This window comes from Harpegnathos saltator, unplaced genomic scaffold, assembly GCF_003227715.2.
Source record: "Harpegnathos saltator strain DR-91 unplaced genomic scaffold, Hsal_v8.6 scaffold33, whole genome shotgun sequence".
Lineage (NCBI taxonomy): Eukaryota > Metazoa > Arthropoda > Insecta > Hymenoptera > Formicidae > Harpegnathos > Harpegnathos saltator.
Window position 1 is genome coordinate 1,248,165 of NW_020230128.1, and position 18,765 is coordinate 1,266,929.

The 18,765-nt window shown below is 40.9% G+C and overlaps 1 protein-coding gene across 9 annotated transcripts; it reads right to left on the minus strand.

The window, feature by feature from the left end:
- Positions 1-1,014: 1,014 nt before the first annotated feature.
- Positions 1,015-18,455, minus strand: nocte (no circadian temperature entrainment). Of its 9 annotated transcripts, none has more exons than XM_025300198.1 (20): positions 17,986-18,455; positions 16,740-16,878; positions 16,068-16,319; positions 15,794-15,947; positions 14,758-15,018; positions 13,133-13,213; positions 12,738-13,042; positions 12,138-12,648; positions 11,330-12,043; positions 10,494-11,065; positions 8,777-10,357; positions 6,562-8,463; positions 5,855-6,049; positions 5,448-5,756; positions 5,122-5,307; positions 4,888-5,023; positions 4,444-4,788; positions 4,181-4,326; positions 3,573-3,846; positions 1,015-3,438 (listed from the first exon to the last, which is right to left on the minus strand). In XM_025300198.1, exons 2-20 carry the CDS (start codon positions 16,821-16,823, stop codon positions 3,284-3,286), a joined length of 8,163 nt encoding a protein of 2,720 aa, XP_025155983.1. In that variant the 5' UTR covers positions 16,824-16,878; positions 17,986-18,455; the 3' UTR covers positions 1,015-3,283. The 9 variants fall into 9 exon arrangements, with proteins under 9 accessions (XP_025155983.1, XP_025155986.1, XP_025155982.1 ...); XM_025300201.1 differs by having other exon boundaries at positions 4,202-4,326; positions 16,731-16,878; XM_025300197.1 differs by having other exon boundaries at positions 16,731-16,878.
- Positions 18,456-18,765: the final 310 nt, after the last annotated feature.

Consider the following 18,765-nt stretch of genomic DNA (forward strand, 5'->3'; position numbering starts at 1 on the left):
ATTTACTTACTCTTTTTATCCTATTCTTCATCGTCATCATCCATTGAGTGTACACGTGCATTAATAACCATAATTATAATAGTTGTAATAAAAATAATTAAAATAATAATATAAATATGTAGTAGCAGTCGTACTAATAGTAATAGTGATAAAGTTGTTGCAGCGGTGGTAGTTGTAGTAATAATAGAAGATGATAGTAATAGTAGTAGTAACAGTATGTAGTAGTAGATATCAAGTAATAATAGTAATAGCAGCAGCCACAAAAATAATAATAATAATAATAATAATAATAATAATAATAGTGATAGTACTAACCAGAGTAATAATATAATTTAGTAGTACTAGTAAATAATGATGACATCGATAATGGTGATGATGATGATAGTAACACAGTACTAATAATAATAACTATGTTAGCAATATTAATAATAGTAACATTACAACAAATTATAATAGCAGTAGCGAAAAAAATAGTACACAAGTGTAATAATACAAGTTAAAACAATATATATAATATAATAACAAAGATTATATGACGACAATAGCGGTAAATTATAATAACAATAGTAATAGTTATAGGTAACAGTATTGATATATTGTGTACATCGTTGAAGATGCATTTATTGGATAAAAAGAAAATAATAAGACTATCAATAAAAACATCGATAAAAATCAGAAATTTTCAAAAGAAAATTTAAAAGAAAAAAAAAAAAAAAAAAACACCGGGAGAGACGAGTATTATCACAAAAATCACTGCTGTTGCAATTGTTGCTATTACTACTATCACTATCACTACAGTTATTATTATTAATACTATCATTATTACAACCGCGCTTAGTCTGCAAACACCAACTATTACCACTGCTACTTCTACTTCTACACTACTGCTGCTGTTACAATGCTGCTGATAATGATCCAACTGTTGGTGATGCTAATGATCGAAGTGGTAATAGCGATCGCGGTGATAATGCTTACGATAGAACTCGATTCTCCAGTACTCGCGTACATCTATTATTTAATATAGCCAGTCACTGAAGTAACACCAAAAGTGAGAATGTTTTTAAAGATGCAAACACCCTGAATCTTAGTTTCAAACAAAATGTCAATGGATCACATAAAACACGTATTTTATTGTGTTCTTGATAACCATACTGGTGGCAGAATTAATTATAGTATACTTATACCGTATTTAGCGATAAATTATGTATTATATTTAGCGATAAGAGTATGTTAAGCGAGTACCAGAAAATTAAGATGATAACATAAGAGAGAAGCATTTACTACTAATTCAGTAATCTTTGAGACTGCAACAGCATTTTTTCTTTTCTAAAATATTGTATGTGTTGCCCACATGCCACTCGGAGAGACTTTATCAAGAATTAAATCTATCTTTGTGACAACAAAAGAATTGCAGCCATGTTTCTAATTCATGTATCGTGACTTTGTCATGTTGATTTACATTATATTAATTTTTTCTTCTTTTTTTAGTAATTTTCTTTAAATTCTCAACGCTTCGGAGAAAAGTTATCAGGATAAAAGGGATAATCGTAACCTTATCTTTTCTCTAGTCGATATATCCTAAATTCATTTAAGTGTGTTAAATTTTTAACAAGCCTACGTATGGGTGTGTTAAATGTCTCTTCTTCTAATATATGTTTCACTATTCACACAGACATATCACGAATACGACATGAAAAATTCTCAGAATTCAAGGATAGTGGTCGTCGGTACGACTGGCAGTATATTGTGTTTTTGTTGACGGTTAACATCCTATTATCTCAACAGCGCCCAGATTTCTCTCGAAAACCGGGCGAGATGGGCATGGCCACGCTATCTTTGCTCAATAAATCGGGCAACGATAGTCTCCTGTGAATACTACTATTTATTTTCATGGGCTTTATCTTTATAACAAAGCTTTAACTGCAACGAAAGCAGAGAATATACAATTTTCATTCTTTTTTTCTTTTCATACGTTGTGATAGGTATAGATTGCGATTGTTGTCCAACATAATCTGTCTAAGCGTGAAAAGTTCCCGAACGTTAGTTTATCCGTGTAATGGCTTTTCACGCGCGCGCTTCACAAGCATTATCTTATATTATATATTTTTAATGATTGATACTCGTCGTGAATAAAGCTAGATCATGATGATTTGTGCGATACCTATAAACAACAGTTTTCTATTCTGTCGCACAAGTTTCGTCATGACCTCGCATCATCGACAAAACGATCAATATACATAGCTTTCCCTTGTCGCGATACATAGGTGCGACATAGGTATGCGTAGATTCGTATGTTCACAATCGGTAGGTGTCGTTTTCGTTCCCTTATTGTTCGGATAAACAGGGGGATATTTATACCGCCGCATGTTTCATTAGTTCCTCCGTTACAACATTATGAAATTACGATAACCATAATATCCTTTCATTTTAACTGCTTCCTCTCACTCATTTTCTCTCTCTCTCTCTCTCTCTCTCTCTCTCTCTCTCTCTCTCTCTCTCTCTCTCTTAATCTTCCTTGCGACGTGATCAAGAAAACGTGCGCCGTGCGTCTTAGGACGTGCATTATCATCTTGCTGCAAACTGATCCTGATCTGGGTACAGAGAGATATATATGCATATATATAATAAAGTCTGTGCACTCACTTTCCACAGATACGTAAACTCCACGGAACGTAAACTCCTTATCATACATCAATACAGAAGAACATTTCTTTATTAACGACTTTCGTCTCTGTAATTCATCGATTCATCATTCCATTCGACGACGGCACGTTTTTTCCTTGAGTCAAGTTTTCAAACGTAACGCGACAATTTCGTTATGTCACTTCCCCAAGCTTTCTTGTAGCGGTATCCACGCTCGTAATTAACTCTGCTGTTATTATTCTTAAATATGTTCACGTATATTCGAATATTATTTAATATATGGTGGAAATGCTTAATAAACATCTTTTCGAATTCACAGAAACGAAAAGTTTATGCCGTTATAGCTAAAGAATAGGAAGTGCGTATAAATAATGTTACCTTCCTATAAATTCTTTCCTTCGATACAGCATAAAAATCAGATTTTTTTTAATCTATTTAACTGCTAGTTGAATATGTAAGCACGTGATTTCGCAGTTAAACGAATTTTATCATGTGACATCGCGCGCTTTCTCTTTCACGAAAAACAAGCACGTTAGTCTTTGCCCTTGTCGATGAGATTATATCAAATGTTTAATCGAGGAAAGATGTTTTTCCACAAATGGAAGAACAAGTGTGTTCACCTTCACCTATATTCACTCGTTCACTCGTTTTGCTGATTCACTTCTTCCTTATTGTTATCACTATCTTGCTGGTTCACATTAGATTTGTTAGCTCCGGTTTGTGTTCCAGAAGGACCATCGTTCATTTTGTCATTGTGGTTATCAGTTTTGTCATTTGAATCCATTTTGACGTTTCCTACAAAGAAAAACAAATATTTGTCATTTTTTAATTAATCAGCATTAGTTTATAAGCTTTATAAACATTATATACATATATATATATTTTTATAGCTTCGCTTTTCTTATTATCTTCTTTTTATCTTTATTTACCTTGCGGTGAGTAATATTGTTGTTGCATCTTCATGTTGCGTTGCTGTTGTTGCTGTTGTTGTTGATGTAAATTCGGCCTGTGACGGTTGATTTGAGCCTGCTGCTGCTGCTGTGTTGGCATACAAGTAGGTTGCTGTTGCGTGGGATTATTTGGGTTTGGACCTGGCGCAAATGGTACCACAGGTCGTTGTATAGGGGGTGGATAACGTTGCTGTGACTGTTGAAGACCTGCACGAGGTGGCATACCCATTCCACGCACATTTTGTTGCAAAACCTGCAGACATATGTTCAATAGTAAATCATGAAATTATGTATTTTTTATTAGATGACAAAATTCACACTTTTCTGTTGTTATTCCATATACAGTAACTATTTTAAATGAAAAATACACACATACATCTCACACACATTTTTCACTAAAAATTCTTGTCGCAATAGTTATAGTATATTTATATATGATATTGGAGACAGTATAAATGTCGTATAATTTGAATTTTTTCTTCTATTTTAGAAAAATTCTTTACGTTATGTGTACAATCTAACTCGGAAAGTCATATGCATATATTTTAATAATAACGAGATAATTTTAATGAATAAATGGTACATACGTAGTTACTGTAGCTGCTTACCAGAGCAGACTGACTAACGCCCTGATATTGTGGATATTTGTGATGTTGCGTAGGGCTCGGTTGTGGTTGTTGTGACGAGGATTGTTGTTTACAATTCCTCGATTTAGGTGACGGTATTTGAGGAGCTATAAATGAAATATTGACTCAGTATAACGCATTACGTTACGTAAAACAATTCGTTATTAAACAATTTTTTCACCGTTCGTTTCAAGTTCTAGTTCCGAAACTAATAATACACTCACTCGAACTAAAAACTGAAGCGAGCACATCCTGTTGATTGCCCGATGGGCTCTTCAATTGCCGAGGTTGCTCCTGCGGCTGGTGCTTACTTAGAAACGTGGGTGCTGCATTCCCTGGCCCCGGTAAACCACCGGTAGGATTGCGAAATTGCTGAGCCGCCGCGGCTATTTGCAATCCGGAACTCGATAAGAATCCTGGGCCATAATTCTGCAGACCAACTGGAGTTGCACTACCCGTTGCCAAACTTTGACTGTGTTGACCGAACCCTTGCAGACCGTAATGCGTTCCGGTTTGCTGGGTGGCGCCGCCGGATTGATAGAAACCCGTTTGCGACCCCGGAAACACATCTGGAAATACCACAATTACGGAGGAAAATAAACATTAAACCACTCTGCATGCGTATAATAACTTGTATGTATATATTTATAATGAAACATCGAATTTACCCGCAGATGTAGCGCTGTAGTAACTATTGGCAGACGCTTGAACGTTTGGACCGGGCCTCTGCACTAATTGCGAATTGCCCATGTAACTGCCGCTTACACTGAGCACTTGATTCGGGTCGTACGGTATGTAAGTCAACTGAAAAACAAGGCGAGAAATGGCCTTCTATCATTTCTATCTATTCTACTTGTAGACTCTACAGGATTTGTCATAAAATATCGCTAGCGAAACCTCACCTGATTTGGTTGAGGAGCCGATGGGGTTTGGAAATGTGGCGCTTTAGTTCCAATAGCTCCAATAGGCTGAGAAGAGGGCTTCACGCTGGCTGACATTAGAGAATTTGACGACGAACTGATAAGTACCGTATTGGGATTGTTACTAAGTTGTTGGTTCTGCCCAAATGGTGGGGCAGCTGCTGCAGTCTGTCGAAATAAATGAAAAATTCTAGTTTTATCGAAACAAAGAAATATATTAATTTCGTTGTAACATAATTTGTATCGTGATATAAGCAAAATCGTTATTGCACAAAAAGATAACAAAAAGAAAATAAAAATTTACGTACGATACGATACTGTGACAAATTGCTCTGGTACATCTCCGGTGTGGGAGCATTCGGCGCATGAGGCGGAGGTGGTGGTGGCTGCTGCAAGTACACGTTTTGCTGGCTAAATGAGCTTTGTAGAGACGGAGCATAAGGCGGATACTGTGTAAACGGCGATCTGCTCTGATCCAATTGGAAAGCTCCGTATAAACCGCCTGCTTGCGCCGGCAGTTGCCCTGAACCTGTGTTAAACAACACAGCCGGTGGCGATGGTATAGCCGACATGCTGCCATACTGCGCCGCTTGTGAGCCAGGATATTGCGGGAATTCCTAGGAACAAGACAAAACAGATCGTTTCTTTCAATATTCTGCCAACGTCGCAATTCAGTTGGATAAAACAACATAAACGATAAAAATATGTAACGCACTTGATAATTAATGTGTGAAGGCTGGCCTGTGGAATTGAACGGAGGCGGACTTAAAGGACCTTGAAGACTAACGGGTGGGTGGCCGATAGGACTCTGACCGGCTCCAATAGGACTCGGTCCGGGCACAGTAGATCCTGGTTGCGTGCCACTGCTGCCTGACGACTGTTGCTGCGGCTTCACCTGCGGGGGAACCAGCTGCGCATCAGGCAAAGAGTCAGCGTCTTCCCACAAGGGACATGGTATTTCAATATTTAATTACTATATACATATATATATATACATGTCATTGTCACAGCCATTCTTAAAAAAATATTCATTTTGCGCAAATAAAAATATTCAAATCTGCTTGAAGAATTTAATGAAAAATGCAGACTGGTATATTCTCAATGTTCCTCCTCTTCATATATTTGTCTTGTAGTGAATAATAAAAAAGAAAAGAAAAAAAAAGAATGACACGTGATAATAGTAATAATGATAACGGTGAAGATAACGATAATCAAATTTATTAGGTATTAGGTAAAAGTTCTGAAACGAGAGGAAAAACTCACTTTTCTTACAAAAAAGCTAATGAAATATGATAACGGTAATAGCAATAATAAATGATAATAGCAAGTGAATAATACACTATAACTTAAGATGTTGCAACAATTTCATCGCATGCACGAGACATAACATGATAACGAATAATCGCGAAATAATTCCCTCACCTTGCACACGTTCGTGGACGTTGTAATTTCACTTTTCATATTATTCTGACTGTACTGCTGGTGCGGGCTGTAACTGTCGTCGACGTCGCCGCTCTCGAACGCCTGCGGGAAGCTGGTCGCGCTACTGACCACGCTACCATCTTCATGTTCCACCACAGTCGGCATCGGAGGTGCATTTTCCCAGACCTTTTTCACAGACGCGATCTTGAGGTTGAGCTCCGCGGTCGACGGCGATATTGTGCTTTGGCCACCAGCCATGTGCATGGAGCGTGCCATACCGAGGCTCTTGCTCTTGTCCTCTGTCAATTGCGAGAGGTCGGAGTCGAACGTGAAATCCAACTTCATGTCGGCGTTGTCTTCATTCTTGTTGAACGACAACGGCATCTGGATAGGTTCTTGATTCTTATCCTTTATCAGGTCGTTTGGTTTGTTGGAGAACGCGACGGAAAGCGTCTGTTGCTGATGCTGCTGCACCTGACCGCCGTCTTCCTCTATTTCCGCGCGTTTCTCGGCTCGTTGTTGCGTTTTTATGTGATTCGAGAACTTCGACTTGACCGCCAGATCCGCAGGTCCGCTTGTCTTGGTGGTCTTGGAATAATTCGTGTTCTCGAAAATCAAGGTCTGTACAGGCGGCGAAGACACGTCGGACACGTTCTTCTCCGCCAGAGTCTCCTTCAGATTCTTGCTAGTTTTCTCGCCGCTCGGCGAATTTCGCTGGCTACTGTGGCCGGAGTTAGCCTCGTTGCCTTCGTGGCTGTGATCATTTTGAGCTGCTAAACCGGACATCAATTGGATGTCCGTAGGAACTGCAGACGGTGAACTCGAGCGTAATTGGCTAGTGAACGGTTTGTCCCATGCGTTGACCGGCGGCGGAGGCGCCGGACTGTTGGGCGAGTCCTTAGCGTAATTACTACCGGAATTATTTAGTTTGTTCATGTCAGCCGCATCGTTCGAGCACAGCTGCTGCTGCTGTTGCTTCACCAGACGCTGGAATCGCGGAGCGAGTCTCGGATTCCTCGGGTTTCTATTGTCGTATTGCTTCTGCGGCATGTTAGCCGGCTGGGGGATATTCTGGCCGAGCAAGGGTGGTATATTTTGCACCTGCTGCAAGACCTGCTGCGAACCGTTCGTCTTCGTCTTGGAGCGATCGCGTTCGCGTTCGCGCTCTTTTTCTTTATCTCTCTTGGCAGAGGGTTTCGCTTCTTCCTTTTGACTGTGTCTGGATTCCTTGACGTTTTTCTTCGACCGCACTTCCTGGAAACCGTCGGAGTCTAATTTGTCCTCCGAGACGTTCGCGACATCCTCGGTGCAGTTGTTCGTCTCGACCTCGGGATCGATCAGCTTCTTGTCCTTCGTCTGGGATTTCTTGCTGAGGTCGCTCAGCGCTTGATTCACCAAGTTCGGATCAGCCAGCTTGATCTCGTCGATACGATTAACCATGCTATCCTTGTTACTTGACTTATTCGAAATCGTACCGTTGTTGGTCGAGCTCTGACTTCTGGATCTTCCACCGTTCTGCACTTGAGCGTTTTGCATCAGCGGCGGGATGCTGTCGGTATGATTCTTCTGAGCGCTGAATCCAGCATTCTGCAGATTCCGCTTTTCCGCACCAGGAGCTCGCGATGCCGGATTGGAAGACTTGGTACTCTTTTCACGTTGCTCTCTGTTGTTCGATGACTGTTCGCTTCGGCGTGAGTGCGCGTTCGAGCTAATGGCGTTTTGGTTCGTGCCTTGAATAGCTCGTCCGCTGAAATGTTTATTGCGACTGTTACGCGATTCCTTATGATCCTCCACGTGCTCCTCGCTATTTTCCGACGTAGTTTCCCAATCCTCATTGCCCACGTCCGACTGAGTTTGCTTCGACACGTTGCTGCTACTGCCGCGCAAACGATTGTCCCTCCCCTGAAACGCAAAGATATCTTTGAGATAGGAGATACTTGTGTAATACTCATACGTGATATATGCATAACGCATGGGATAAATTGTGAGTCTCGTTTAAAGAATTTCTCTCAAGTATAAATCAGATAATGTAAATCTATAAAAAAAGAAGAGAATATACAAATTTTCGAGAAATTTCCTTAATGTCTGTATTCCACAGACGTCGCATGCATTCTTCAAGTTCTAGAAATACACATAAAAGAAGATCTCACTTATATCGACCTCGAATATTAAGCTCGACTTTTCGCTACGTATTTAATAATTATCTAATACATACCCTTCTACTTCCGCTACGGGTTCTCTTGGAACGTGATTCTTCCTTGCGTATCTGCACTTTCTGCGACGGCGCGTTGACGACCTGATTCGCCTCTTGCTTGCTACCGGCTTGCTGAGCTTGCTGACTCGGTGATTTATTGCGCCTACCCGTGATGCCAGCCGTGAGCGCTTGTTGCTTGGCGATTATTTTGTCATCGGCCGACTCGCTTGAAGCGGATTGCATAAGATTGACTTCCTTCTCCGAGGTCGGCGTTGGCGGGTTCTGCCGTCCAGAGGTTTGCTGCTGATGCTTTTCGTCCGCGTTGCGTTCCGACGAAAATGGGCTCTTGCTGGACGGCGGACCGTAACCCTCCATACGACTGCCCGTCGTCGTGTTTCGAATGCGGAAGCCGCCTCTACCACGACGAGACGGCTCGCCCGAGGGCGCAAAGGCTTCATGACTGGGTTTCCCGTCGTAGGTTCTCTTCTCGCTGCGTGACTGTGAATAGTCACCACTTCGCTTCTCGTCGCGTCTCGACAAGTCGCGATTGCGATCTTCTTTCTCGAGCTTCTGCGACGGTTTCGGCGAGCGTGCCGAACGTTTGTCCTCTTTGCCCGACTCGGTGGAGCCAGATACCTCGTCGGCGCTGTTCTCCGAGTCGCTATGTCCGTAGGAACCGCTCTTGCTGGACAAGCCGGACTTGCCGGCGGGTCGCGGACCGCTCCTTCGACCTCTGGTTTCCGGCCCGCGCCAACCGCGAGTGTACACGCTGAAAACTCCCCACTGACGTCCACCACGGGCTTCCCGTACTCTGGAGCTAGAACTGCCGCTGCTAGTTCTGTTGCGTGTATTCTTCTCGCGCTTCTCGTCCTTGAGCTGCTCCTTGACATCCTCAACTACGGTTTCCTCCCTCTTCTCCGATACAGGTTTATCCAACGAATTTTGCTTCATAATCTCGTCGTTTTCCTTGAGGTCCTTAGCGGCTTCCGCTATCTTCTCCTCCTCTTTCTCGAAAGTCGGCGATATTGCATCTGCCCATGCTTTTGGTGAATTGTCACCTCGCTCGATCGGTCTGCTCTCCGAAGTGCGCTCAGTTTTCCTGATCCACGCGTCTGCCTCTTTTTTCGCTTCGACAGAAATCTCCTTCGGTTGCTGGTCCTTCTTCTCCTGATCGGAACTGCCTCTCTTCAGTTGAGTGAGATTACGCTTCTCACTCTTGAGTTCGTCCGCCTCGATCTTTTCTTTCGTGACTGGGCCAGGAGGTTGTCTTCTATCTCTGTCACGATCCCGTTCCCTTTCTCTCTCCCTAGTCTCCTCGTGATACAAATCTCGTTTCTTCTCTTCGTAATCCGACATCTCGCTCACCCAGGAATTGCAGTCGCGCAATTTGTGTAAATCGTCGTCGCGTAAAGATGTTTTCGATTCTCTGGAGGCACGACTGTCGCGTGAGTCCGGTCTCTGTGGACGTTCGCTGCGTTCTTCTTTCGGTACGTCGCGACGTCCGACTTCGAGCTGTCGGTCTTGCCCCAAGTTGCGTTCTTCACGCCACTCTGAACTCTCAGGTCGTTCTCTCTGTTCGCGCTCTCGTTCGTCGAAAGAGTCCTGCAGAAGACAAAAAGCCTTTTTTCAAAACGGAACACAAACGCGATTAAAATAAACTGGCCGAAATAAATGTCAGCACGATCAAATATAGCATGTCTTACATTCAAAGAACACTTATTTCGAACAATTTTATTACCTTTGAGTAATTGTCGTAATCCTTTTTCTCCTTGTTATCCCGGTCGCGCATATCTCTCACGTCCCGAGTATCACGGTTGGTAGGACGAGAGTCTTTGACATCGCGAACATCTCGGTTGTCCCGGTTGTCTCGATTATCCCGGTTGTCTCGGTTGTCCCGATTGTCTCGGTTGTCCCGATTGTCCCGGTTATCTCGATTATCCCGGCTGTCTCGGTTATCCCGATTATCTCGGTTATCCCGATTATCCCGGTTGTCTCTGTCTCTCGAGTCCAGGTTCTCCTTTGAATCGCGTTCTTTATCGTCGAAGTGTCTTTCACGTTCCCAAGAATCGCGAGGATGTCTGTCATCGTATTCATAATCGCGGAAATTACGGCTATACTCGTCGTAGTAGCCGCTTGGTTTACGACTCTCATACGGCCGGTGTGAAGAATGTCGATAACGATCTTCTCTCGTTGGTGGCGCACCACCGCGATGATCTCGAGACGGAGGTCGTTCATCATCCATCGGCGCTGACGCATCCGAGTCGGTTCTGCTGCGACGTTGTGGTGGCATGGATGGCTTCATACCATTATCTGTTAATACAGTTTTCATTGAATATGTAGAAATTTTCATTATTAATACGGAGAATATCAATTAAATGCATTTAATAATAATAGTTATAATCGTGATACACAAATAAAATAAACGGAACATTGTTGTATAAAATTTCCAATCAAATTAAAACATTAACATTATGATTGGCTAAAATATAAATTGGTTTCACAATGATTATTAGAGTAAAAGAATGAAGAATCTTCATGCAATTTAAAAATGCCGAATTGTAAATAAAAACTTACTCAAGGAATTGTAATTATGAAGCCATCTGCCAGGATCGTACTGCTGAGAGAACGGAACAGACTGAGAAGCGGATCTCTCAGCGCTGGGTGAAATCCGGCTGAAATTCGCATTGCTCCTCTCAGCTTGCTGTTTTTGAAATCTAGGCGGCAAGTTGTTCTGAAAGTGTCGGGAGAACGAGTGCTCGCGATCTCTCGAATCTCTCTGATCACGATCGCGATCACGTTCTCTTTCACGCTCACTGCGCACGGAATCCTGTTGTCGCAGGAAGCTCTGTCGATCATTTTGACGGAAATCCGCCAATCCTTGATCTCTGCCGTCGCGCAAATTGTCGCGTGATTCGCGAGAATCGCGTCCAACAGACTTCTCATCTTTGCCTTCGGACGAGGTGCGAGACCGCTCTCGATCACGCTCTCGATTTTCGCGCTCTCTATTCTCCTTTTCTCTCTCCCATTCGGGTATAGGGAGAGGTACAGGAGGAGCGGTAATCAAGCTTTTGGGTTCGCCAGACTGTGCACGTTCCTCATCTTTGTGCTTTGCCTGTTTCTCCTTTAACTTTTGTTCTAAGTCCTGTAATTTTTTAGCTGCTGCCTGTTTAGTCGATTCCTGGAAACGCTTCTCTTCTTCTTCCTTGCGTTGTCGTGCACGTTCAACAACAGATGCGACTTCGACCTTGAGTCTACGTCTTTCGTTCCACGTCTCATCATCTTCGACACCTGTTAATAATGTTACAATGGATTAGACATAAACATTATACGGTTCTAAATAGAACACATTACTCTGTTATTTCGTAAAAGTGTATACACTAACCTCGCAAAGAGTGCACAGAATGCAATTGCGAGGGGGCAACGTAGCCACTGCCACCACTGGCGCCATTTGATCCACGATAATCGCGATTCATAGAAGGTTGATTCCAAGGGCGATGCGACGGAGGATCTCGAAGTTCCTTTGAGTCACGACTGTCTCTGGGCTTCTCCTTCTCCTCGACGGCACTGTCGTCGCCGCTTTTTTTCTCCTTATCTTTCTTTTCGTCAGTTTTTGCTGATTCTGGTTCGGTTTCATCGTCGCTAAAGGCCAATTTTTGGTTATAATCAATATCATCGTGCGCGGCCCATCCTGCGTCACGTGAAATATCATCCATACGAGTAAGATCTTCTTCCTTGATGATAGGTCTAGTTATAATCTCTTCCTCAGCCACGCGTTCGCGTTGAGGAGGCGGGAGTCGATCCAGAGGATGACTGAATCTAGGTCTGGGACTATTGGCTCCAGAATTTGATGGAAACTGCGGAGGAAATGCACCGGGAAAATTTCCTCTATACATCTGTAAAAGAAAATATCAAGATCATCCGCTGCATTTACCACCAAAGGAAATAGATCCACATGGACTCTTATGAAGAAACGTATACTCACAAATGGTGGGATAAGTCCCCGAAAGTGGTGCATATTTGGCCCAATTTGATGGGAGCCGGAAGGAGGTACGGAGCCTTGATTATTCGCGGCATTATGCTGGCCTGCCTGGGCCACGCCCATGTTGGGCGATTGGGCCAAGTTCTGCCGCCCTCCACCGGGTCCCTCCTGGGTATGCCCTCCTGAACCAGGTACATTCAAAGGGAGGACCTGGCCCGCCGGAGTATTCCCACCTCCGGAACCAGCTGGTGTTACTGGTGCTGCACCGCTTGCCGTACGACTTCCGCCTTGAATCCAGCTTCCCTCGGCTGTAAAATTGGTCACAGGTTATTAAATACACCCTCTTAACACACTCGAACTCGACGTTTTCACGATTCATTAAATTGTAGAAAACGTACTTTGTGGACGCAAGCTTGGTCCTGGGCCATACTGCGCATTTAACTCCCGATTCAACTGTTGTTGGCCTCCTGGTGTGCCACCTACATAATATATTTATTGTGTTACACACACACACGCACAGGCACACATACAGATACAGGTCTCTACAAATTCATAATACCTCATCTACTTCAAGATCTATATTGAAAATGACATCGACTGACAGGAAAAGAATAAAAATACATTGAAACAGGTAGTGAAATAAGATACACGCATGCTCGCACGCGTTTCTTTCACAGGCTGTGCGTTAGAGACTCTCCTATGTACATACTAACATGCTTCTTACAAAAGCAATATTCTGAATGAAAAAAAATAAATAAATAAATAAATAAAACACAGAGAATAAAGTACTCAGACAATTGTAAAATAAACGTAAAGATAAATTGCACGCGCATTGCACGTGTGTATAAAGATATTTTAAACATTGATATAAGCGTCTTACGATAAAAAGAAGCACAAGTTATTTGTAATAACTTGTCGCAAGTTTGTTATGTAGAATATACAATATATAATACAAACGGAACAATGCCGTGCATAAAATTTGCATATTGCGTGAAAACTAATATTTGTTAAATAATAATAAACTATGTATGAATATAAAATTAGAATATAAAACGTTACATGGAAAATTTGGAAGACTACAGTATCATTAATTATAGTTAAAACATCAAATACTTTTACGTTCCAAGTCTATCCACATATCGTACAATTTTAATGTTTCTAATGCTTAATTTATATATATTTCGCGAAAAATGACCTAATCGCATAGCAAGTTTCATGAGAAAGAAATATTAATGATAGAAAAAGGAAATTAAATAAGACTGCTTCTATATGAGCGCCATTATATAATTGAACTAGTTTTTCGGTGCGGAAACATTTAACGGTTTTCGCAATCATTCAGTCTTTTCCACAGACAAAATACCACATCTTTTTTACAATAGCCTCACAAGTTCTCGCGGACGGAAGTTAAACGATATGTGAATCAAGGCTAATCTAGGAGAAAGTTCGATCGCGTGGAGCCATATGTATTGACGCAGGAATCATAGCTAATCTAGAGATTAACTAAATATTTGATATCTGTCTATATTTCTAATTCTTATCAGAAGTACAATGTATTTCTCGTAATTGGACTATTTGTTCTTCTATCACTTGTTATCGTCGTTATGTACGAATGAATCACTTTTGTAAAACATCTCACATATAAATAATCTATTATCTTTTTTTCAGTTCATTTTACCAGGCCCATTGTTGGTTTATATATGAAAATACACAAATTGCACATTCTTCTATATCTGTATTGCACAGTGTTTCATCATTAAGATATTTGTAACCTGATATAATCATACAAACATTGATCTTGGGTGGGCTGAAAGCATGGTGATTGAAATATAATCACCATACCAGAAGAAAAGAAAATATAAACGTTGATCTATACAGATTTCAATCTTTCCTAGTGTGTTCACTTAATTGGAACGCAATCTTTAAAGCCACCACAGGAATAAGCACAGAGAGCACTACTAGCAAAAAGATAAAAATTAAAAGAAAAGGACTTTAATCTAGCAGCAACAAGCAAGCAGCACCCCACCTGAGTGGTTGTGGGCATATGGCTGTTGCTGTAGCAACGAATGATGGACTGCGACTGAGAGTGCATTGGATGTTGTTGAGGACTGTTGAGTCTGGCTCTGAGTGGAGACGGAGGCAGAGGGCTGTCCACTGAGACTGGGAAACTCGTGTTGGAACTGCGGGGACTGGTGGGCGAGGAAACTCAGTCCAAGGGCACCTCTTCCCCCTTTCGCGCCCCCCACGAGCCCCGCGTAACCAACCACTGCTGCCACAATGGGCGTACCTATCAATTAATTGCGCCACCCGAACGACCACTGCTGCGCTCACACTTTTTTACTTCATGCCCAAGGTCCAGAAGTGGATGTTAAAAGGATGTACATTATAAATACCAAATAATTACTATCGCGCCTTACACTACGGTGCTTTATCGTGCTCTTGAAACTCGTGTCCTTTATCAATCCAACTCTGGACATTTTAGTCTAATGCCGCAGAACTCAAGCGCGTTTCCTGATGTAAGTAAATTTTATATGCGACATCGTTATATTACATAAATCCTGAGTATACAGGTTATATCGTTATGTAGCTTTGTGCTACCACTACTTTGTACATTTTTCTTCATGTAAATATACATATTTGGATATATATTAGTTTATATTAATATTGTGTGTAGCTAATGTAATATTATGTACATCGTGTATTTTCACACAATATGATACTAATTATATCAACTCTTAATTTATTCAAAGTTATAATGCTGCACATCCTGTGCCTGCAAGGTAAGGAATGTTTATGGAAACATACACGCGCAAAACCAATTATTGTTTTGTTCTGCAGTTCATGAACAATTGGATACTGTTGGAGTATAAATTGGATACTACTTTTAGATATCAGAGAATTAAGTTAAAGACAAATTGGATAAGTCAAAAAATTGAATTATCAAAACATCATGTGAAAAGAGAGAAACGAAGAGAAATGAATTTAAAAGTTTTAACACTCTACCTCAATTAGTGTTACGCGTTGCATGTTAGTATTGTTAATTTATGTATTCTTCCACGTACCGTCTCCTGCTCTGCTCATAATTGCGCTCCATGATGATTTGTTTGACTGGTCCAGAAACGAAGATTGTGAAGCATTTTGCTGACCCGGTAATAGCGAGTGTAGGGATGTTGAGACAGTAGTCCCTGCTGCGCATTGTGCTGTTGAAGATACAGTCTGAGACAGAAAAATATTAGATTTAAAAAATGTATTCTCTAGAACATATAAAACTACAGTACACAATATCAAAATGATAAAATCACAAGATTATTCACAAGATATATTGCATGAACTTACAGTAGTGTTATCGAGTGGAGTTGCTGCTACTGTGGTAGTAGTAGTGGTCGATGATACTGAATCTTTAGTAGTAGCCCAACCACTTCCACCACTTGGCACAAGACTAACAGCTGGATCACTGCTACTATGTTCACTCTTTAGACTGGGCAAGTTAGCAGGAGGACGCCGTGCCGAAGGCACCTTTCCAAGACTTTGCATTCCATGTTTGCGTGGTAATGTATTTTTTTGCTGATGTGGTTCCAAAGATTCGCCCTATGTAAAAAAAAAATGATTGGGAATGTTTGACTGAAGTATACCACAAATAAAAATTTTCCTATCTTATTCATTTTTTATTTTTTGTCAAAAACAAATAGTGACAAACATTTTAACGATCTGAAATACAATATTTAATATCTCATAAAATATTAAAGAAAAAAAAAAAGGTATAATGCATTCAGTCACAAAACATTAATCTCATAAAATTTTAATAAAATTTTATATAATTGAGTACATAGAAAGCTAATAAATATATAGAAATTCTAATAAAATTAAAAAATATTTTCATTAAAAAAATTGTTTCTATTATCCTGTATAATTAACTAGAATTTTAAGATAAAAAATATTATTGATAGGAACACTTCTGGATAAACTAATAAGAGAAAGTAATCAAATTGGCCAACTCACCCTACTCACCCGATACAAGCTATTGATATCTAGTGATTGAAACTTGGATTTTCCTTTCTCCCCCTTCGACACAATCCCTGACAGAGTAGACATGCTGTCTGCACGCAACCATTTAGTACTAATCAGACCCAAAGAACGAACCCTTTGTCTGCAAAGACAGAAATTCTTAAGTTTAACTTCTCTAAAAGTAAATGTTTTTATCTGTCTTTATCCTAAAAACACAAATAAATCAAAACGAAAACATTGTAATTGCTATAATCAAGTTACAATTTGAAAAAATTATAATGAAAATTATATTGATGCATAGTAATAGATATACTTGATGATATCTCAGAAGTTGTTGAAAGGACAAACTCTTGTAGTATTTATACTGCAAACTACATATATCATATTATTAAGAATTAAACAGGTACAAGAGCCAATATTGTTGTACTATATAACCAATAGTATTTTTAGGAACAGGGCATCTTCAACATCAATAATCATATGGAAGCTAATGGAGTAAATACAAGTACTTATATACTAATCTCTCTAACAAACAAAATATTCTGCATCATTTGTCCAAAAGAATACATAATCAAATGAGAAATTGAACTATAATATAATTGTAACAATAGAAAATAGTCTATCTGAAGTACTTTCATGTGCTTTATGTAGCTAATTGGTCACAATAATAACAATGCAGGAAAGTGATGGTAACAATTCCGTTCTAATATGTTGCGATTAAATGAAAATTTAATATCGAATTGTTAAAATGCGTCATATATCAATAACGCGTATTAGCAGGAAAGACAACAGTCCAAGAAGCTTTGTCTGTCATGCTGTCAAAGTAACCACGACGCACAGGACAATAATCGAGGTAAAAGTAACGGAAATAACTCGAGTCATTACCTGGTTCAGCCTAAACGAGCACTAATTTCGCGTATACGAAGCCGCGGAGTCACGTACGTCATGCTTATAAACCCAACCCCGCGACTATGCGATGTCAAAAATCGCGAGAATTCAAAACAACAACTCCGCCGTACATCTAAATACGCATCAGTTATTGGATTCCGCCAGTCGAACCAGTCCGCAAAGCGGACGAGGGTAATCCGCGAGAAGACTATTATAATCACCGCGATAACGGTATCCCATCTAAGAAAGCGTTAGCGCGAGAGGCTATCGGGGGGAGGGAAAAAAGTGTCGGATCCAGCGAAGCATCCACGTAGGTAAAAGGACTCGCGCTGTAACCCAGATCAACGAAATAAAGACTTACCTTGGTCCGTCCAAATGGGTTACCAGTTCACAATAGGATTAACTTCCAATAAAACTATATAACGCACGGATTGTCGCGGATTACACTTCCGAGAATCGCACCGCGCCTACAGGACACAGAAACTTCTTTTCCACAATTCGTCCAAGATGGCGAATGCGCGACTTTCGGGCCCTTCCTCCGCGCGATCAATACAATTACGTCACGCTCACCAAGGAGACTCGTTCTCACAGACGCGCCACTCGTCGTCGGCTTTGTGCTCGCCTGTAACGCAACGCACTATTCTTGCTCTGTTTTTCGCCCCTGCGGCACTTGCGTTTACGATTCGATTGTGTCCGCGATCTAATCAACGAAATGAGTACTGCCTTTTTTGATAAATAACACTGCACGAAACATTCGGAATCCGTCGTTTTTTCCCCGACTACTCATCAGGCATGGCGGTAAAAATCGTACGGAACACGCGTATGTCGTACTGAATGATTCGACTCTGCTTTGGAAATTCCTTTTACTTGTACCGATGGAGTCATACTCACAACGGTTGTCGTAATCCACGCCAAACATGAATGCAAAAATTCTCATTATCGGGATGAGATTGCACGCCTTATCGATATCCTACAGACATTTTTTCGGATACAATTGAGCCAATTTTTCCGGTTTTTTTTTTCTGCGAATTTTTAAATCTTATCAAAAGATTCAACAATCAAAGACCGATGCTGTGTACACACTCATTCGATTCTAGTGGTACCACACGCAATTCGTGCGCACTCTAGAGGGAGGTCTTTT

Coding starts and splice junctions, on each gene's coding strand:
- nocte (XM_025300197.1), bottom strand. CDS start 16,823: ATGTCTACTCTGTCAGGGATTGTGTCGAAGGGGGAGAAAGGAAAATCC. Junction 4,789..4,887: donor CTACAGCGCTACATCTGCGG/GTAAATTCGATG, acceptor TGGTATTTCCAG/ATGTGTTTCCGGGGTCGCAA. Junction 4,327..4,443: donor CGCTTCAGTTTTTAGTTCGA/GTGAGTGTATTA, acceptor TTTCATTTATAG/CTCCTCAAATACCGTCACCT.